The 22168-nt window shown below is 41.5% G+C and overlaps 2 protein-coding genes across 5 annotated transcripts in view; one reads left to right on the top strand and one right to left on the bottom strand.

Annotated features, from left to right (window-relative positions):
• ZZEF1 (zinc finger ZZ-type and EF-hand domain containing 1) overlaps nt 1-4078 on the bottom strand; it is a 227694-nt gene extending 223616 nt beyond the window's left edge. For both annotated transcript variants that reach the window (XM_033921488.1, XM_033921487.1), the window contains exon 1: nt 3635-4078. In XM_033921488.1, coding sequence (XP_033777379.1) covers nt 3635-3979 — 345 coding nt within the window. In that variant the 5' untranslated portion in view covers nt 3980-4078. The remainder of the gene's footprint in view (nt 1-3634) is intronic.
• A 58-nt stretch (nt 4079-4136) lies between these two features.
• LOC117348885 (neuferricin) overlaps nt 4137-22168 on the top strand; it is a 33198-nt gene continuing 15166 nt past the window's right edge. The window contains exons 1-3 of one of the 3 annotated variants that reach the window (XM_033921489.1): nt 4137-4228; nt 8626-9115; nt 12126-12266. In XM_033921489.1, the coding sequence (XP_033777380.1) occupies nt 8833-9115; nt 12126-12266 (424 nt within the window). In that variant the 5' untranslated portion in view covers nt 4137-4228; nt 8626-8832. Of the gene's footprint in view, nt 4229-4662; nt 4720-8097; nt 8119-8625; nt 9116-12125; nt 12267-22168 lie in introns of those variants that run through there. The other 2 variants (XM_033921490.1, XM_033921491.1) reach the window with 2 other exon arrangements.

The raw sequence follows: 22168 nt of genomic DNA on the forward strand, positions 1-22168 counted from the left end.
AACATTTTGCTCAATATGTTTACCAAGATGAAAGCTTTAATGAGGGTCTTTGGAACAGATCAACACGGTTTAATTCTAACAGGTAAAAGATAGGCTTCCCAACTTTGCTATTCTGATCCTACTGTGAAAAAAAAAAAAAAAAATCACAGGCATCATAAAAAAAATTATTCATAATTCAAATCAAATGCAATAGTTTTATTATTGCATTGTTACATTTTGAAATTATTTACACCTTGTGGTTTTGTCATTTTGTGCTTTCAAATTTCTGGGTTGAGTAATTACAATCTACTGCATCATTATATAAGGCAAAGTATTTAAGGGCACAGCAGGTCCTCCTCACACAGGGTTTTGGCATCTCTGGCAAACAAAGTAAACTGATTAAGACTCCTATAACAAATTCTGATACTAGCTAAACCAGGAAGTAGTCTGTGCATGTCATATTGGTAACACTGGAAAGCTCTGAGGCTCTTTCTTTAGAAAAACCTACAGTCCAGATGATAATACAAGGTCTGTTCAAAAGGTTCTAGGACTGATTTTGTAAAAAAAAAAAAAAAATATCAACAAACAATCTTACAACTTATTCCACTGGGTCCTCTTCAAAGTACTCCCCTTCCCTACGAATACACTTTTCCCAACATTGTTTCCACTTCTGGAAACAGTATTTAAATGCATCTTCAAGAATTGCCAAAATTTGCTGCGCCAAATTTTACTTTCAACGTAGATTTAAGTTTAGGAAACAAGAAGTCAGCAGGGGCCAAGTCAGGAGAGTAAGGCAGCTGGAGATGAACTGTCATCACATTTTTTGCACAAAATTCATGAATTTTGAAGATGTCATGATGCAGGAACCACGACAGCTCCCTCCAAAGTTCGGGCCGCTTCCTCCAGATTCTCTCACGAAATCGTTTCAATACTTTCAGATAGTAATTTTTGTTGACAGCTTGTCCTTGTGGCAGAAATTCATAGTGAACAATGCCACAACTGTCAAAAAATACTGTTATCATTACTTTGACGTTCGACCAAACTTGCCAAGTTTTTTTCAATCTTGGCGATGTTTTGGTTCTCCATTGAGATGATTGAGCTTGAGTTCCACGTCATAACCATAGACCTACATCTCATCACCAGTTATCACTCAATCAAGAAATTTGCCTGCTCAAGATTAACAGATCATGATGCATCAGTCATCAACCATGGAACAAACTTTTCCGTAACGCAAGACATCCTCAACTTCTCTGTTAGAATGTTGTGGCATGAACATAACATAACATAATAGCAGATTTCTAGACCGCAGAGCCATGAGTTCAATGTGGTTAACAAAAGATTATGCTATGAAAAAATACAGGAATAATATAATATACAGAAATCTAATTGATCAGAAATTTAGAAAAAAGAAAAGTTTTCAACAGTTTTCTAAAATGTTTATAAGATGTGAATCTAATGAATAATGGATGGAAATCTTTGTCACAGTAAGCTGCTTGGTAGGAAAGACAATGCCCATGATGTTTCTTACTTTTACAGCCCTTGGCTGAAGGGAACGTAAATAGAGCATGAGATTTTCTACTCTTATTATGCACCAAAATAACAAATCTGTCTGCAAATATAATGGAGCAACACCAAAAGCAACTTTATAATATAAGCATCCTAACTTAAAGATCACCCGGGCCTCGACCAAAAGCTAATGCAGCTCACAGTAATAAGGGGTTATGTGGTCATATTTCTCAGACCATAAATCATTCTTACTGCTGTATTCTGAACCAGGGTCAATCTAGACAAATTTTTCTTAGTACTTGTCAAATATACAATATTACAATAGTCCAGTATATTCAGAAGTAGTGTCTGAACTAGAATTGTGAAAGCAGTGGCATCAAAGTAGGATCTGATGGTACATAGTTTCCATAAGGTATAGTATCCCTTTTGAACCACTGCGTCAATCTGATTTTTCATGGTCAAGCACTGATCAAGAACTCCCAAGATTTTAATTGTAGGGCTTATTGTGTATGACACTGAATTGATCTTTTAATTATTGGTTCAAAAATGATCTTTTGTGATGACACAAGGAAGAATTTTGTTTTTTCCTGGTTTAATTTCAGTTTGAATTCCTGCATCCAGGATTCTATCGTGTTTAACACAGACTCAATAAGTTGAGTACTGTTGGATATCGTTTTACAGCATGGGATGACTGTTATGATATCATCAGCATAGCTGAACAACCTCAGACCCAGGTTGCTCATCCAATGACCTAATGAAAGAAGATACACATTAAAAAGTGTAGGAGATGTTGCATTCCTTGGCCAATTCTCTTAACAGTTACTCGTTGATTAGCACAAGAACCCTCACTTGATCACATGATCATCATCAGTTGACACTGATGATCTTCCAGTTCGCGAATAATCTTCCATTGATTCATGCCTACTTTTGAAGTGTGAATACCATTCAAAACACCTTCCATGTTCCCCAAGAGCCACTTTCAATATTTCATAAGTTTCTGCAGCAATCTTACCCAATTTAAAACAGAAATTCACACTGTAAGGCTGCTCAGTGAGGTCGCACATAATGAAAAATAGCCAATTACGAAAACACACATTCACAAAAACTGCTGTAGCTTGGAGATGAAAACAGATAGCAACAAACAGAAAAAAGGAGGTTACTTGTGAGGTTTCAAGCTATTCAATGCCGCCTAGCATGTCTCAAAAGAGCTTCCCATTGTCCTGGAACTTTTGAACAGACTGTGCAATCAGTTTTCAAGAACTTAGCCCCTACTCTGTGTACTAGCATCCTGCTCCACCAAAATGTCGTTTTAATTTACTGTTTTAAGAGCAGAAACTGACATAGGTGCCCCATCTCATTTCTTGAACTATCCTCTAAAACCAAGTATTAATAGACGAGTGCATACTGTCTGGCCTCCCCACAAAAAAATTGAATAAACCGATTACATACTGTATTTTGGTTGATAGAAGATCAAAATGTTTCCTCCTTTTGTTCATAAAGTTTTGCTATAGATAATATTAGATCTTGAAAGAACATTACTATAGATATATGATGAAGTCAAACCCATACCGACTTCATGAAGGACCTCAGTATAATAATCTCCTCCCCTAGTCCCACTTTCTAGAGATAGTTATGGGAATTCAAGCTTGTTGTCTACTCTACCTAGCATAAGCTGAACTTCTTTGCACTATGTAGGTGTCAAAGTCCCTCCTCGAGGGCCGGAATCCAGTCGGGTTTTCTGGATTTCCCCAATGAATATGCATTGAAGGCAGTGCATGCAAATAGATCTCATGCAGATTCATTGGGGAAATCCTGAAAACCCGACTGGATTCTGGCCCTCGAGGACCGACTTTGACACCTGTGATAAACTGAGAATTCCGTATCTTCCTTGATACTGAGAAAATAGGAATTCCGGCTCCTCTATTCTGGACAAAACACGTGGAAAGAGGATGCTGGGTTAGATGGACCAACTCTCTCCACTCTTTACCGGACAAGGCTGGATTCCCATTTTTCTCTAAAAGGATTCACAGTCCCCTCAACAGCGGGCAAGCTAAGATGTCCCATTAATCGCCAGTACCCTAAGTGGGGGTGGGCGAGCAAGAATGCACACTAGTCCTCCCCGTGTCTCCTGGGACTACCGGCGTCGTACCTCCTCGCACTCCTCTCGGCTGCCGGCGCGGCTCTCCAGCATCTCGCAGAACTGCTCCAGGCTGACGGTCTCCTCGCTCCTCACACGCTCCTCCAGCCAACGCAGCACAGCGCTATGGTGCCGGGCCACCAGTGACTCCGCAGCGGCCGCGTCGCGCAGCCGCGCCGCCGCCTCCCGCAGCTCGGTCTGCTCCAGCAGCAGGCCGGGAGCGGGCAGCGCCACGGAGCCAGGGGCGAGGGGCAGCCGGGCGGGCGCCATGCCGGGATCCGCCGGCCCTGCTCCGCCGCCATGCTCCAGCTCCAGCTCCTCTTCGTAGCCGCTGCCGTTGCTCACCGTGTTTCCCATGGGCACCGGCCGCTCGGGAAACTTCACCCCCCCCCCCGAAGCCCCGGCCGCAAGACAGCTGTCACCCTCGGAGCCCCGGCTCTCTGTCCGCCACACCGCCGTCAAGCGACGGGCCCGGCGAGGTGTCGCGAAAGACCGCGAACTACTTCCGCCCTGGATGAGGCGTCGCTTCCGCGCTACGCTGTGATGTCACACGCAAAGAGGACCCCAGTTGGAACGAGGCGCGAGGCCTTAAAGAAACAGGTTCAGGTCAGTGATTGTTATGGCCCGTAGTGTTGCCCTATTTGCTCTTGCTACGGTACATTGATTAGGGGGGGGGGGTGTTCTCCTTTGAACACTGTCTCTAGGAGGCTAAAGTCAAGTGTGACAGTTTTCTAGCTGCACTGCATTTGTCAGTTTATGCAATTTAATTTTCAACAAAACTGAGAGGTCCCCACAAAACTCTCCATGGTTCTGATCACCAATAAGGAACGACTTAAGAGACTGGGGTTGTTCTCCCTTAAGAAAAGGAGACTGCCAGGGGACTTTCAAAATTCTGAAAGGAATCGGCAAAATAGAGCAGGAAAAAAAATGATTTACAATGTCCAATGTGACACGGACAAGAGGACATGGACTGAAGCTAAGGGGGGACAAGTCCAGGACAAATATCAGGAAGTTCTGCTTCATGCAACGAGTGGTGGACACCTGGAATGCTCTCCCAGAAGAGGTATTTGCGGAATCCACCGTACTAGGATTTAAGGGTAAGTTTGATGTACATCTCCTTATGAATGGCATAAGGTGACATAGGTAAGGGTAAGCTAGATGCACATCTCCTTAGGAGAAGCTTGGAGTGATAGGGGAATGAAACTATGCCAGGGTACACCTGGCGGGGCCTCCGCGTGTGCGAATCGCCGGACTTGATGGACCTAGGGTCTGTTCCGGAGATGGCACTTCTTATGTTCTTAAATGATGGCAGATAAAGATCTGAATGGTCCATCCAGTCAGCCCATTACAAATACATGATTTGTCTCTTATTTGATATTTCTGGGTCATAGACTTGTAAAGTCCACTTGGTATTGTCCTAGGTTCTAAATGCTGAAGTTGCCCTCTAAGCTCACTCCAGCCTATCCAACTAGCCTGTTTGCAGGATATCTACCATAAAGTCTGACCAGAGATCCCATTGATGCCCTCCCCAGCCCATCCTACACCAAACTACTACATATGGGACACAGGCCGTGCAAGTCTCTCCAGTACTGGCTTTAATTTTATAATTTACATCCTTCATTTTCTAATTAGAGATCCTCTATGTTTATCCCACTTTTTTTTTTTTTTTTTTAATTTCATCACTGTTTTCCTCTCCACCACTTCCCTCAGGAGGGCATTCCAGGTATCTACCACCCTCTCCGTGAAAAAGAATTTACAGTCTTCATGTCACAGTCAAGGTCTGAGTTTTCAGGATTTCTCCAGTAGGTGCTTAATAACTTATGTTGAAACATAACTTATGTAAATTCTAGTTTGGTCAGGGCAAGTAAGTAATGAATGTATCTTTATCAAAAATGGCAACATGTCCAAATGCCCAAAAGTCATCTTTAATTACATTATGTAACATGATTTTTGTTCCTCAACAGTAAGTGTAATTTAATTGCTCATGCCTAAAATGTATAGAAAATGTCTATTTCCATAAAACTTTGCTTTTGTGAACAAGAAAGTCAGTTTTTGCAATTTACCTATTTAATATGTAAAAATGCCAAATTTTCATCTTTTCATTCTTATAAAGTCATAAAAAGCAACATATGAATCACAATTAGTTTGTATTTATATTGAAGTTATACAAAGATGGCAATAGAAGATTTTGAAGTGAGTAGTCTTTCGAGATTTACAATTATGGCCCTATTTTACTAAGCTGCGGTAGAAGTTTCTACCGGGGAGCTAAATGCTCCGACGCTCATAGGAATTCTATGAGCATTGGAGCAGCGTTGGAGCATTTAGCACTCCAGACCGCGGTAGAAACCTCTAACACGGCTTAGTTAAAGGGGTCACTTTCACAAATAAGCCCTCAGATGTACAGTTCTCCATGTTCGCGGGGGGGGGGGAGGGTTAGGGGCGCAGACTCATCACAAATACCGTAAATTCGCAAATAATATACCCCCATATTTGCAGGTATTTGTTACAGCCCTTGCAAATACAGTAAATTTGCGAATAAACATTCCCTACATATTCACAGGTACAGATTAAGATACTAGCTTTTTAGTTTATGTAACAATACAGCTGCAGCATAACTCAGTCACACACTTCTCTGGCAAACTTCTCCGGCACTGGTTAGGTTCTTTTCTCTTGGGAACCCTCGGGGGCGGAGTCAGCTCTTTTTCAGGGCCCAACAACTCTGCAGCAAAAACAGTCAGCTCTGTCCCGGGCGAGATGAAACTGGCTGCTTTAGCGAACTCTTAATTTTTTTACAAAATTTTACAACAGTATTTTTTAATGGAAAAATCACAAATAACCAAACCCACGAATGCTGAACCCGCAAATATGGAGGGAGACACGTAGTCTTCCATCAAGTTCTCATATTGTCATTTTAAGCGGCATTCGAAGTTCAGTATATCCTGGTGGAAGCGTCACCTTGCACCTCTGATTCTCGGCCTTGAGCATGCGCAGATGCTCAAGGCCCAGCAAAGAAGAAGACGCAGATCTTCGGGCACCGGCATGTCCTGTGCGTTGGTGCCGGTGGCCAGATGGGGGTAAGCAGCATGTTCAGGTGGGTGCTGGGGGATTTCAGATCGCAGCAGGGGATGCCGGATTGCCGGGGGGGGGGGAGGGTTCCGGATTGCAGGGGGATGCCGGATCACGCGGGGGGGGGGGCCTTTGGGGGGAGCAATGCCGGTTCTCAGGGGGTAGAGCAGCGCTGCTGGCCTCGGGGGATGGGGGTGAGTGGGAACATATCAAGCGAGTTTCCCTTAGTTCCTATGGGGAAACTCGCTTTGATATACGAGTATTTTGGTTTACGAGCATGCTTCTGGAACGAATTATGCTCGTAAACCAAGGTACCACTGTATTTAAAAAATATTCTAAAAAAGGTTTTATAGCAGAAAATTCCTCCATCCTAGTTTTTTGGCACTGCTCACATGTGAGGTACCCAAGGTTTGTCTTGATCCCCAACAGTCATACCAAAATATGCCTTGTAGGCATCGCACATCTTAACAGATGCTTCTCTAGTGTACTTTTTCCCTATTGTCTTGATAAATTGGCCGCATACATAGTAAAATGCATCTGCCAGATGTTTGCAGCCTATGGATGGCATCTAAAACAATGCAGATATGTTACCAGTTAGGCAACTGGAAGTGAACTGAGCTAGTGGACTTAGATCTTTATAGTTATACTGTATTATTTATATTGATGGAAAGTTCCAGAAAGTTCTTGAAGTTACTCTAAGGGGCCCTTTTACTAAGGCCTATGGCTAAAATTAGTGCAGTATATGCTTACCACCGATTTTATGACCACAGGTCAAAAAAGTGTGGCTTGTAGGCATGTTTGTTGAGAGACAGGTTTCCGCCCACACTTGCGGTAACAACGCATCTGAAAAGCCCTTACCATCTGCCTTTTTGCAAGCAGTAAAGGCTCTTGCGTTAACCTGGCAGTAAGAAGAGCCACACACCTTTACCCTTTGATTGCCCAAGTCTATTTAGGAAATTACTGAAAACTTACCTATTTGATAAATAAGAATGTTGATTCTTAACAGCATATTTACGATGGTGTATTTTATTAGGATATGCATTTAATTGTATTTTTAACTGATGTATTTAAAGAAGCAATGTGTTTTTTTGAAACTGTAATTTTTACTGAAATGTCTCAGTTCCCTTGTTGTGAACCGCCTAGAACTACTGGTGGGGCGGTATACAAGAAAATTAATTATTATTATTACCTCAGCACGCCAGTGCATTATGGATATGCACACCCACAACATGCCCCTTCCTCTGCCCACAGCTGCAGTAAGCCTTACCACTTGAATTACCACATAGTAAATCTTTTTTTTTTTTACCACAGTGGCAAGTGTGGCACACCTGTGGTATTGTTTGCCACATGGCAGTACCCTACCTCGCCTTAGTAAAAGGGCCCCTAAGTTTACTCAGCTTGGAATCATTCTGGAATATTCCGCAAAAAAGGTAAATTTCAAAATATCAATGTCCTGGTCACAAAAGAAAGTCTGAGGGGTCATTTTTTATACTTTTGTAGCATAGGCAATTAAGAAAGAATACTTATTATCCAGGAACGAAAAAAAAAAAAAATTTGTTACCTAGGGCTCCTTTTACTAAGCCGCGTTAGGGCCTTAACGTGTGGAATAGCGCACACTAAATTGCCCTGCGCGCTAGACCTTAACGCCAGCATTGAACTGGTGTTATTCTAGAAGCGTAGTACGCGGTAATTTTGTGCTTGCGCTAAAAACGCTAGCGCACCTTAGTAAAAGGAGCCCCTAGTCTTATTGTCCACCCTATGCCCGCAAGACTCCTTTTTAGCTGTTAGTGTTAGATTGTATCTTTTTTATACTGGATGAAAGGAAACTTAAAAAAAAAAAAAATAGCTTTTAACGGTTGCTTCTTTGCTGTATTATTTACTAGTGGCGGCAGGTTACTTTTAACAAGGTATTTGCTGTTTTCTTATGTTTCTTGCAGAAAAGGCTTTACTCCTTCTCTGTCTCTTTAAGAAAGCCTTCTCTTCCCATAGTGTTTCAAGAGAAACAGGAATGTAGTGGGGCTTGTCTACCCGGGCTGATGATGGCAGTAAGCCCAGAGAAGAAACAGCATCCCCTTGGATCAGTCCATCAGTAAGCCCTTAGCTGAGGAGCTAGCTGGCTTTTACTGATTACTAGTGCTCTTGCCATGTTGGGATACCTGTCAGCTGCAGCTACCTGCCTCGCAGCAATGGTGCTGATCTATTTCGATCTATGGTCCCTGACTTTCCATGACGTCTCAGATTACTTGTACCTATTTCCCAAGAATTCGGCTAGGGGAGCAGAGAAGCTGCTGAGCAAAGAAGAGCTGTCCCGGTACACTGGAGTTGCAGGCAGCCCTGGACTATACTTGTCAGTGGTGGGCCAAGTGTTCGATGTACAGAAAGGGAGAGAGCACTATGGACCTGGAGGCTCGTATAGCTTCTTTGCAGGTGAGAATCAATGCATGTATCTATGCTTGGAGTATTTAGACCCCTTCCTTTTTTGGGAAGGTTGAACAAAGCTCGCCTTCTGTATTTCAATACGTTATTTCTCACACCCTCTAATGGAGTGCTGTAGTTTAAACAAAAACTATGAAATAGCACCCACTTTCCTTTAGTTCTAATTCATGCCCTAAAAAGCACTTAAATAACAAAAAATCCTAAACCCTATGTAGAAGACCAAACCATTTCAAAATGGGCATTTCGTTTTGCGGCCACCTCATTTTAGCCGGGAGTTAGAGGTACATCTGGTTCCATCGGGTACAGTAATATTACTATTCATATCCTAAATATTCTACACCTAAGGCTTGTGTTTTAGGTGTTTATAAATTGTAAATGCAGTTTATTTTCCATATATTGTAGACTCTCAGTTAACCAGCACCCTTGGGGATTGATAGATGCCGGATATATGTAATTTCTGGTTGCTTGGCCTAACTAATGCTATACCCCATACTATCCTCAGTTGAAACACAAAAATAGGCTAAATATTTATTCTTGGGGATAACATCAATCGTGTCACTTCAATCACATCCCAAGCTCCTTCCTCCATATACAGTATTTATTCAACTTTTATTTCAGATATATCTCAGCATTTCAAATGAATTTCTAATGGACCTCAGAACCACCCACCTCCAACCGTTATAGCATACTTTTTAAACGGGGAGTACTGAGTGTATATCTCCTCACCGGTCCAACTTTGAAATTTTTCTGAATCAATTATCAATCTTTAAATTCTTAGATTATTGAGTTTGTACTTATCTCTAAAATGCAGCGGTAGGACCCGACATGTTTCGCTTCCGCTTCGTCAGGGATCCATACTATAAATAAATAATGTCTCATATCAGTACAACGCAAGCAATATCCTACCTTAAAATCTACTTTCACCCCCATTTTTACATTTACTCACCATAAGCCGCTCATACACCCCGCTCTAAAGTTTATCAGCAAGATGGCGGCGGCGTCTTTGCTAGCACTATTTAAAGAGCTTTAATCTTAGGACCAACCCCCCTACGTAACACACTAGACATCCAATAAAAGTTGAATCCAATAAAAGTTGAATAAATCCAATAAAAGTTGAATAAATACTGTATACGGAGGAAGGAGCTTGGGATGTGATTTAAGTGATACCCCATACTATGCCATACCATAAACTGTTCCAGACAAACTACCAGATATGTAGGCAAAGTGTGGGTGTACACAGGTTTGGCGTACCAAGTTTACACTTACACACACCCCCTTTTATATAAGCGAGGAAGAGGTTTTTAGTGCCAACCAGCTCAATGAATGCTCCGCGCTGCTCCGACGCTCTTAGGAATTCTATGACTGGCACTAGAAACCTCTTCCACGCATTTGTAAAGGGGACGGGGATGTTTGAATTTCCACCAGAAATTTATTTTATTTTGATTTTTATTTAAAGTATTACAGTATTTCTTTGATTTTTGATATTTTTTTTTTCTGGTTGCTTGAATTCCAGTTAACAGAGAGTGGCGCAGTGCTGTCGCTTAACAAAGTGATGAATCAAAAATATAATAATGAAGAGTTAATGGGTAAAATTTACAAAAACTAAGTGGGGAAGGGTCTAAGACACACAAGCAGAGAGATGAAAAAGTTCTGGGAGGGGGGTCAGTGTTTACCCAATAAATACTTTTTTTTTTTTAAAGTGTAAGTTGTTTTGTCTGTTTGTAAGTTAAAAACCTAAAAGCAGAAGCCCTAGGTATACAGTATGAACACCCACTCATAGAAGAAAAAAAAAACAATGAAATATATTTTGTATTGTTCATCAAAATTTGCCCATGAGCCTGTGGATGGCAGTTGATGCATTTGCTCCCAAAACCTGTTAACCTGAGCTCCATGTCCATTGAGAAGCATTAAAGGTCTGGAACTGTTTTTCATGTTTGAACTCCAAAAGTGATCTGAAATCAATGTGTAATCAGTTTTGTGTTTTTTTTTTTTTTTTTTGGGGGGGGGTTAAATCTTTATTCATTTTTAAAGCTCACAATAAGTGTAACAAATAATACAATCATTTATACTTTAACATCACTTAATAAATCTTCAAATTCTAACTCGCATCAAATAACCCCCCTCCCTTATACCCAACAGTTTATTCATAAGCAAAAGAAATCATAACATATCCCCCCCCCGGACGTGTATGAACAAAAGGGAAAAAATTAATATTTATGTGTAATCAGTTAACAATGAATTGTGAATCCAAAAACAAAAAAAGGAGTTGTAAAATGGTGAAAATTTATTACATAAGAACATAAGCAATGCCTCTGCTGGGTCAGACCTGAGGTCCATCATGCCCAGCAGTCCGCTCACGCGGCGGCCCAACAGGTCCAGGACCTGTGCAGTAATCCTCTATTTATACCCCTCTATCCCCTTTTCCAGCAGGAAATTGTCCAATCCTTTCTTAAACCCCTGTACTGTACTCTGCCCTATTACTCCCTCTGGAAGCGCATTCCAGGTGTCCACCACTCGTTGGGTAAAGAAGAACTTCCTAGCATTCGTTTTAAATCTGTCCCCTTTCAACTTTTCCAAGTGTCCTCTTGTTCTTTTATTTTTCGAAAGTTTGAAGAATCTGTCCTTCTCTCTATGCCCTTCATGATCTTATAAGTCTCTATCATGAAAATCTAGATAAGAATAACTCAATATCTGTATGTTCCTAATATTCTGTACAAATAGCCATATGTGGTGTGCAAATGGAGCCTTGGATCCAACACAAAGCTCCATTTGCACACCACATATTGGATATTGAGTTATTTTTATCTAGATTTTCATGTTAATAAATTTTCACCATTTTACAACTCCTGAGACATCCAGAGACTTTGTTCCTTTTTTGTTTTTGGCGCCACCTGCATTTTTGGAACATACCGTAGGTCCTTTCTTCTGATTTGATTGCTTTTCCAACAATGACTTGTGAGCCAGGATCTTGTACAGGTATTCCTTACTATTTTACCTGCAGGGAAAGATGCTTCCAGAGCCTACGTGACTGGTGATTTCACAGAAAATGGCCTGGTAGACGATGTGTCTGGGTTATCAGCAACAGAAATGTTAATCCTACGAGACTGGCTTTCCTTTTACAAGAAGAATTACATCTTTGTTGGTATGTGATTGACTTCAACATCTTCACCACTTCCAATTTTGTTCTTCCCTTCCCTCTTCTCTTTTCTTCCAATGCCAAAATCAAGCTTCTGAAGCAGGAGGCAGCAAGGGCTCTGTCCATCTTGGTGATATTGCAGAGGATCTGTTTCTTGAATTGTCTTTTCTGTTGGTGAAATCATCTGCATTCCCTGTCAGCCAAATTTTGTATAAGACTTGTAGGCTAGGAAAGGGATTGCCAAGTTGGGTCACTCAAAATTTGCTATGTATTTTACAAAAGGCTCAATTAACAGGAACCTAAGGTGTCTTTTATAAAATATGTATAGATCTGAAGGGGAAAATATATGCATTCCTTCAAAAATATGGTAAATAAATTCTAATAAATAGATAAATGTGTATTTAATGGCATACACAGTGGAAAAAGACATTTTACAAGCACCCATACCCACACACCCACTTTATCAAGCTGCACTAGAGGCTTTTAGTGCGGGCCAGTGAGGTAAGTGCTCCGATCCTCATAGGAATTCCATGAGCGTCTGAGCATTTACAGATATACAATGTTGACCAGGTCACTCTTGTCTATCTGCTCGTTTAATCCCTCGAAGAAGTGCAGTAAGTTTGTCAAGCAAGATCTTCATTTGCTGAAGCCGTGCTGCCTGGTCCTCATCAGATTGTGTCCGACAAGGTGATCAACGATACAGTCTTTTATGTTTCCCGGTACCGAGGTCAGACTCGCCGGTCTATAGTTTCCCAGATCTCCCCTCGAACCTTTCTTGAAGATCAGCGTAACATTTGCAACTTTCCGGTCTTCCGTAATCCTTCCTGATTTGATCGACAAATTGGCTATTAGTTGGAGCAGTTCAGCTATAACCCCTTTCAGTTCCTTGATTACCCTCGGATGGATGCCGTCTGGTCCTGGGGATTTATCATTTTTAAGCCTATCAATCTGCCTGCATACCTCTTCTAGACTGACTGTCAACCCTGTCATATTCTCTTCGGTAAATATAGATACAAAAAAATGTGTTCAGTTTGTCGGCGATGGCTTTGTCCTCCTTTAGTACTCCAGTAAGCGCTTTAACTTTAACATTTTAAACGGCATTTCTTAATTAACTAGGGCTTTAATGCCACAGCCTAACTGTAGCTGGTTCTATTAGAACAGGAAGACCAAAGAGGAAAGTGCCAGGCCAAAATAAAAGAAGGGAAAAGCACAATGGTCCTAAGAATTAGCATGAAGGAACTCAGTTTGAACTAAGGCCAGTACTGGGCAGACTTGCACGGTCTGTGTCTGTCTGTATATGGCTGTTTGGGAGAGGATGGGCTAGGGAGGGCTTCAATGGCTGGGAAGGTGTAGATGGGCTGGAGTCGGTTTTGATGGAGATTTCAGCAGTTAGAACCCAAGCACAGTACTGGGTACAGCTTTGGATTCTTGCTCAGAAATAGCTAAGAAGGAAAAATTTAAAAAATTTAAATTGAATCAAGTTGGGCAGACTGGATGGACCATTCGGGTCTTTATCTGCCGTCATCTACTATGTTACTAAGTTTATTAAGGACCTGACCCGGGTTTTGTTTTGGCAATATGTCTGTGTCATGGATCTACAATAAAAACATATAAGATTTTAAACACAGAAACCCCCCCACACATATCCATTTAAAAGTATCCATACAATTATATATGAAGACATTAAAGGCATTAATAAATAGTACAAATTTGAAACCAAAACATAAAGTATGTTATGTATAAAATAAATATCAGAAAAAGAAGACCAATACAACTCAAAGAAACAAATTAGAAGTATGTAAAAAGATGACAACGTGCAATAAAACTTTAGGAAGGTAGGCCAAAATAAATCTGTGGTCAGAAACCTAGTGCTATGGTCATTCTGTAAAGCAGGTGCTAACATTTATGCATCCATTGCATGCATAAATGTTTAGAATAGTCACTGACATGAGGATATGCCACCCTAAGCACTGTTTTGGAAATGTGTGACTGTCTTCCATAGCATGCATTTGCAAGGGGAATGTACACAAATGTAGGACATAGTCAGATTCTCACTTTTATGTGCAGCATACAGAATCCTGTAAAATACTCATGTCCCTGCCAGCTCTATGGTTGGAGTAAGTGCGGGCGCATAAATGTTAGGCACGCCTGGGTTTCGCTGTAGAATAGACTCCTGCCACCTACCCTTGGGGTGCTTAATTGGAGGTGCCCAGATATAGCATTGAACTGGACTCAACAAATGATTCTGTTACAGTTTGATATTTCAGCTGCTTTTGACACAGTAAACCACTCTTTATTACATACATTCAGTGAGATTGGAATCTCATGAGCAGTTCTGGAGTGGTTAAAGACTTTTTGGCATGGATTCTCTCTGCGGTGCCGATATCGGCGGCCACCGATCGCATGTCAGTCACTCGACGGTGCTATATAAAGAATCCCGCCTCTGGGAAGGATGGGCGCTGGAAATTAGGCCAGGTTTTTCCAGGCCTACATTTCCGGTGCCTATCTTTGTCGTAAAACGTGCCTACATAGACGCTTTAGGCCACCTAACGCCACTTCCGGTGTTAGCCACACCCAGAGTGGCATTAGGTGGCCTAACAACACCAGTTTTTTAGGTTGTGGTAGGCACCTTGAAACTCAATTGAAAACATTGTTTCAACTGCGTTTTTTACCGAGTTTGGGCAACTAAAAAAAATTACCACCAGTTAGAGAATCCAGGCCTTGTGTAGAAGAAATTACAGTGTGATTGTAAATGGTACCTTTTTGGGCAATTCTGTGGAGTTTCTAAGGGGGTTCCTAGATCCTAGAAGGAGCAGAGATGGAAGAGACTACAGTGATGATCCACATCGGGACAAATGATGTCAGCGGGAGAGACTACAGTAGAAATGCACTGATCGAACAGTTCAAAATTCTGGGAAGGAAATTGAAGATGAGGACTCAGAAGATAGCATTTTCAGAGATCCTACCAGTACCGAGGGCAGATGTGAAGAGGCAGACGGAACTACAGTCAATAAATGCATGGATGAGGAGATGGTGTGAAGAAGAGGGATTCCACTTCATGAGGAACTGGACAACATTTTGGGGCAAGACAAGCTCTTCAGGAGAGATGGACTGCACCTGAGCGCAGCGGGAACTAGACTTCTAGCAAACAACGTCAGGAGAGAAATAGAACAGGCTTTAAACTAAGAAGAAGGGGAAAGCCGACAGTCGACCAAGTGTCGACGATTTGGAAGAAGGTATCCCGTGAGGAAACTGAGTGGGAAAAATGCTGGGAAGACACAACGGGCAAAAAACAAGAGTTGACAGATCAAGAAGAGGATGATAAGAAGATCGTAGAATAGGAAAAGAAAATAAAGATTGTAGCACAGGGAAAGGAAATGAAGACAAAAAAATACCAGGACTTAAATTGCATGTATACTAATGTAAGGAGCCTAAGGAACAAAATGGGAGAATTAGAAGTCATGGCCAAAAATGAGAACCTAGACATCATTGGGGTCTCTGAAACATGGTGGAATGAAGAAAACAAATGGGACATAGCACTGCCGGGGCACAAACTCTATTGCGAAGACAGGTCAGGTCAGAAAGGAGGAGGAATAGTCCTATACATAAAAGAAAACATACACTCGACCAGAGAGGACACAGCAGCGACGACCAACAAATTGGAATCACTGTGGGTTAAAATACCGGGAAGGAAAGGGCCCGAGATAAAGATGGGCCTGTACTATCGTCCACCTGGACAAACTGAAGCAAACGATGAAGAAATGAAAGCCGAGAAGAAGTGAGAATGCAAAAGCGGTAACATGATTGTTATGGGAGACTTCAACTATCCCGGGATAGACTGGAGTCTTGGAAACTCACAATGCGCTAGGGAGACCAGATTCCTGGAGGCTATATAGGACTGCTTCATGGAGCAGCTTGTCAGAGAACCAACGAGAGGGAATGCCACTCTGGATCTATTCCTTAATAGGCTAAGAGGACCTGCAAAGGAAGTGGAAGTAGTGGGACCATTGGGAAACAGTGATCACAATATGATCAAGTTCAAAGTTGAAGTAGGAATATCGAAGGGAAAGAGAACCATAGCGACAGCTTTTAACTTCAAGAAAGGAATCTATGAAGAGATGAGAGTAATGGTAAGGAAGAAACTTAGGAACAGCTCAAAGAAATCGCAGACTGTAGAGCAAGCCTGGTCGTTATTCAAGGACACGGTGAGCGAGGCGTAAAATTTGTATATCCCCAGATTTAGAAAAGAATGCAAAAAGAGCCGAACAAAAGACCCAGCGTGGATAACTAAAGAAGTAAAGAAAGCGATAAGAGATAAGAAGAATTCATTCCGGAAATGGAAAAAGGACAAAACTGAGGAGAACTGGAAATAGCACAGGAAGCATCAAAAAGAATGTCACCTCGTGGTTAGAAGAGCAAAAAGAGAATATGAAGAGAGGCTAGCCAGGGAAGCACGAAATTTCAAACCGTTCTTCAGATATGTTAAAGGGAAGCAGCCGGCTAGGGAGGAGGTGGGACCGCTGTATGACGGAGTTAGGAAAGGAGTGGTGAAGGAGGAAAAAGAAGTTGCAGATAGACTAAACATGTTCTTTTCATCAGTATTTACAAAAGAGTACACATCCAACGTGCCGGAACCTGAAAAAATCTTCAAAGGAGATCAAGCAGAAAAATTAACATCCATGGAGGTAAGCCTTGAAGACGTACACAAGCAGATAGATAGATTAAAAACTGACAAATCTCCAGGTCCGGATGGAATCCACCCTAGGGTATTGAAAGAACTAAAGGAGGAAATAGCGGAACTACTACAGCAGGTTTGTAATCTAACCCTGAAAACAGGCGTGATCCCGGAGGATTGGAAGATAGCAAATGTTACACCCATCTTTAAAAAAGGATCGAGAGGTGACCTGGGGAACTACAGACCGGTAATTTTGACTTCGATTCCAGGGAAGATGGCGGAAGCGCTGATAAAAGACAGCATCGATGAGCATCTATAAAGGAATAAACTGATGAAAACAAGCCAACATGGCTTCTGCAAGGGAAGATCGTGCCTAACGAACTTATTGCACTTCTTCAAATGGATGGACAAAGGGAACCCCACAGACATCGTATACTTAGATTTCCAAAAAGCCTTTGACAAGGTACCCCATGAACGCCTACTACGGAAACTGAAAAATCATGGGGTGGAAAGAGAAATACATAGATGGATCAAAAATTGATTGGCGGGTAGGAAGCAAAGGGTAAGCGTGAAGGGCCACTACTCTGACTGGAGGAGGGTCACAAGTGGTGTTCCGCAGGGGTCGGTACTCAGACCGCTGCTGTTCAATGTATTTATAAATGATCTAGAAACAGGGACGAAGTGCGAAGTAATAAAATTCGCAGACGACACCAAACTATTTAGTGGAGTTGGGACTAAAGAGGACTGTGTAATTTACAAAGGGACCTGAACAAACTAGAAGAGTGGGCGACGAGATGGCAGATGAAGTTTAATGTAGAGAAATGTAAAGTCTTGCATCTAGGAAACAGAAACCCGATGTACAGCTATACAATGGGAGGGCTGGTAATGGGTGAAAGTAGCCTAGAAAAGGACTTAGAGGTACTGGTGGACAAAACAATGAAGCCGTCGGCACAGTGCGCAGAGGCCTCTAAGAAGGCAAATAGAATGCTAGGTATTATCAAGAAAGATATTACAACTAGAACTATCCTGACGTTGAATCGGGCGATGGTGCGCCCGCATCTGGAGTACTGCGTCCAGTATTGGTTGCCATACCTTAAAAAGGATATGGCGATACTCGAGAGGGTACAGAAAAGAACGACACGATTGATAAAAGGTATGGAAAACCTTTCATATGCTGAAAGGGGCTCTTTTCCCTGGAAAAGCGGAGACTTAGAGGGGACATGATAGAGACTTACAAGATCATGAAGGGCATAGAGAAAGTGGAGAGGGACAGATTCTTCAAACTTTCAAAAACTACAAGAACGAGAGGGCATTCAGAAAAATTAAGAGGGGAGGAATTCAGAACCAATGCTAGGAAGTTCTTCATCCATAGGGTGGTGGACACTTGGAATGCGCTTCCGGAGGGTGTGATAGGACAGAGTACGGTATTGGGATTCAAGAAGGGATTAGATAATTTCCTGAAGGAAAAGGGGATAGAAGAGTATAGATAGAGGATTACTATACAGGTCCTGGACCTGATGGGCCACCGCGTGGGCGGACTGCTGGGCATGATGGACCTCTGGTCTGACCCAGCAGAGGCACTGCTTATGTTCCCCTCTGGCCCCTTAAAAATGTTATCATTATTTGAGATTATTTGAAAATATTTTATCAGCTGTAGGTATGTACTTTTTTTTTTTTTTTTTGGATATTGATGGCATCTGTGCATTAGTACCAGCTTCGCAAGAACTTTCCCTGACTTCAGCTAAACTTAATGAATGTATTGATCTAGTCAGAAGCTGAACTCAGGACTCATTTCTTAACATTAAATAAACAGAAGATGAAAGTCCTTTGGTTAAGCTCTTTATCTGCCAACAAGTCCTAAATTTAAATCAGGAGAGGCTCTCCCTATCGATATGTTTATGTTTATTATTTATAGCATAGATTTGTACAAGGTGGGGAACACGACAGCATGCATAATTAAAACATTCACATCAAAAACTATTAAAAGCTACAACAGCAAGGAACATCAAAACAGCTCATCTTGACCAAGTACTGTAGGCAGTGCTTCAACATCAGTTTGAAATAAGATACATTCTTAGGCAGTTTGTTCCATTCACAGAGACCAGATATTGAAAAAAAAAAAAAAGTCTGTCCTTGTTTGTTTAAGTCATAAATGTCAATGATTGAGTGCTTCCTGTGTACAAGCATGCATAGAACACAGTGATTTTGTTGGCACATATCGTGCAGTGGGAACAAAGATAAGGATGGGAAACCAAGGGTGACAAAAAATTACACACACATACCCCGTTACAAAGCTGTAGTAACAGATCCGATGCTAGCATGTTCAAAATTAGGCACCCCATACAAAAGCTGCACGGCACTGTTCTGCAGTACCTTCAAATCTTGAAATGTTGTAGTCCAAGTTACCCATTATCATAGCTTGCAGCATTTTCTGAAAGACAAGTCTAGGTAACAGGAAACACAATTTACTTAACAAGTGCAGTTTGAAAAATGAATCTGGGACTGATGTGACAAAGAGGAGTCCAAAAGAACACCCAGATTATGAGCCTGACAAGGAAAGATCTTTGATCATGGTGCCAGAAAGCAGAATATCTGATGGGTGTAGTAGTCTACAATCTTATAACCAATTCATATCTTGCTATTATTCTAACTTCCTTTTGTCTTATCCTATAATGAAATGGCATTTCTTTCTTTTTAGCTTGTTTTAATTTTGTACATTACCTTGTCATCTTTGCGAGGAAATGTGATTCACTAAATTTTAATAAACCATAAATCATACCCTGGAGTGGCCTCAAAGATAACAATACCTCTGCTTTAGAAATATTCAAGCACAAGTGGTTGCTAGTCATCTAATCCAGTATAGTTTATAGATTTTATATTCTGCTTTTATCCAAGGCAGATCACAGCAGAACATACTGTACATAATTGAAATAACACAGATTCAATCAAAACAGGCACAACAAACATTAGAATTCTGATTTCATATAGCAAAAAAAGATGACACCTGCCCACCCTTTTCACACTACTCACAGGCGATACACTCCAGCTCGAATTCTCATGCAAGGTCCTTGGTATCATTATCTCTCCCTCAATGACCACCTCAACTCCTTGGCAAAATCATGCTTTTTCAGCCTCCACATGCTGAGGAAAGCTAGATCCTACTTCAGCCAACAACACTTTGCCATCCTTGTCCAATCCATCATCCTCTCCAAACTAGATTACTGCAACGCCATCTACTTAAATCTATCAAAAAAAAGTCTTCTAAGACTCCAGCTAATCCAGAATACTGCAGCCAAACTGATCTTCTCAAAACGCAAATCTGACCATGCCTCCCCAATCCTTGCCAAACTTCACTGGCTCCCAATAATCTCCAGAATCCATTTCAAATGTTCCTGCCTGGCTTTTAAGATCATTCATGGCATCCTCCCTCCTCTTATCCCACTGTCTTTCAACTCCTCCAGTCCCGACTCCTCCAGAACTGCCCAAAGGTATAAACTAGCCTTCCCCTCCCTACGCGGCATCCACTTTGCAGGCAAACTGGGAAAATCCCTTCTCTTCAAAATCACAGGTCTTTGGAACGACCTCACCTCCCCGTTGCGGAACCTGAGCTCCCTTCAGTTATTCCGCAAACAACTGAAAACCTGGCTTTTCAGCAAATTGTAACTCTATCCTTTCCCCCCTTTTTTTTTCCCCCCTTCTTTACATAAGTTCATGTAATCCTTTTTCTTCTTCTCTACCTACTATTTTAAGTTCTTGTAAACTGTGTCGAGCTCCATACTCATGGAGATGATGCGGTATATAAACTTAAGGTTTAGATTAGATTAGATTAGATGTTTCCATAGTATTTTAAACTGACACAAATCATTTGATGCCAAAGAGGTACTGGAAGTTTGTTCCGGTTCTGTAGAGGCTGCACATGAAAAATGTGCTCTTTACATTTTGACTGCAAAATCCTTTTGGGGTATAATTCTGGATTCAAGTTTATCAGTGGAATCACAAGTGAATGGTCTTGTTGGGAGAGTCTTTTTTAGACTCAGAATTAGGATTAAATATATCTTTTAATCAGAATCATGCTGATCCACGGTGCTGGTCCAAGCTGTAATTTTGCCACAATTAAATTTCCCTAGATGGTCGGTGGCTCAGCTGCTTGGGAAGGCTAAAGTAAGTGGGACTGAGGGGAGGAGCAAGGCCTGAGTCTATAAATATTTATTAAATGCCAAAGAATAAAGTGAAAAAATATTAAATAGTGTAAGCACCAATAAACATATAGGCCCCGATTCTATAAAGTCATGCCTAAAGTTAGGCGTGTTTTAGATGCCCAATCTAAGTGGTTAATGAGCTAATTAAGAGTCTTAACAAGCGATAATTGGTACTTAGGTGTCCAAAGGACGTAGAAACCACTTTGTAGACGCAGCCACAATTTCATGGACGCCCATGTTTAAAAACTCGTGCCTAACTCAATAGGTGTGGGCGTGGTTTGGGCAATGACTCAATTTGTGCATCCTTTGATTCATTTACATAACACTGAGCAACCTAGGGCTTCCATATGATGCCTCCTATATTGTAGGCGAATGAAAACCAAGTCTACTTTTGAGCTTAATTTGGGCTTCAAATAGATCTGAGTTCTATGGACGGAACTTAGGCACTCTTGGACTTTCTTAATGTGAAACATAGAAACATAGAAAATGACGGCAGAAAAGGGCCACGGCCCATCTAGTCTGCCCACACTAATGGCCCACCCCCTAACTACCTCCATGAAGAGATCCCACATGCCAATCCCATCTTTTCTTAAAATCTGGCACGCTGCTGGCCTCAATTACCTATTGTGGAAGATTATTCCTGTGTAACACATGCAAAATATCTGTGCCATGGAAAAAATGAATAAAAAAGACAGGCAGGCCTATCAAAAAGCCTGCAGACCTGACAGTAACTCAGTTACCGACAGGTCTGCAGCAGTCGGGTTTGCCAATAGTAAAACCCAACTCAAAATAGCCAAGCAATTGTTAGTGAATCAATCGCTTGGCTATTTTGCATGGGGTTTTATTAATTTGCATGGGTAGATCGGGATCAGATTGCTACAGGCGTTAGTGAACAGTGCAGGAGGGAAATCTGGTCGTAAAGGGCTCGCAAACCGATCTGTACTATGGCGGTTCCTAAAGCCAAACTGGGTAGTATATAATAAATCATATTTATTTAGATTTATTTTCATTTTCTAGCCCTTCCCTATTAATTC

This window comes from Geotrypetes seraphini, chromosome 15, assembly GCF_902459505.1.
Source record: "Geotrypetes seraphini chromosome 15, aGeoSer1.1, whole genome shotgun sequence".
NCBI classification, from domain to species: Eukaryota; Metazoa; Chordata; class Amphibia; order Gymnophiona; family Dermophiidae; genus Geotrypetes; species Geotrypetes seraphini.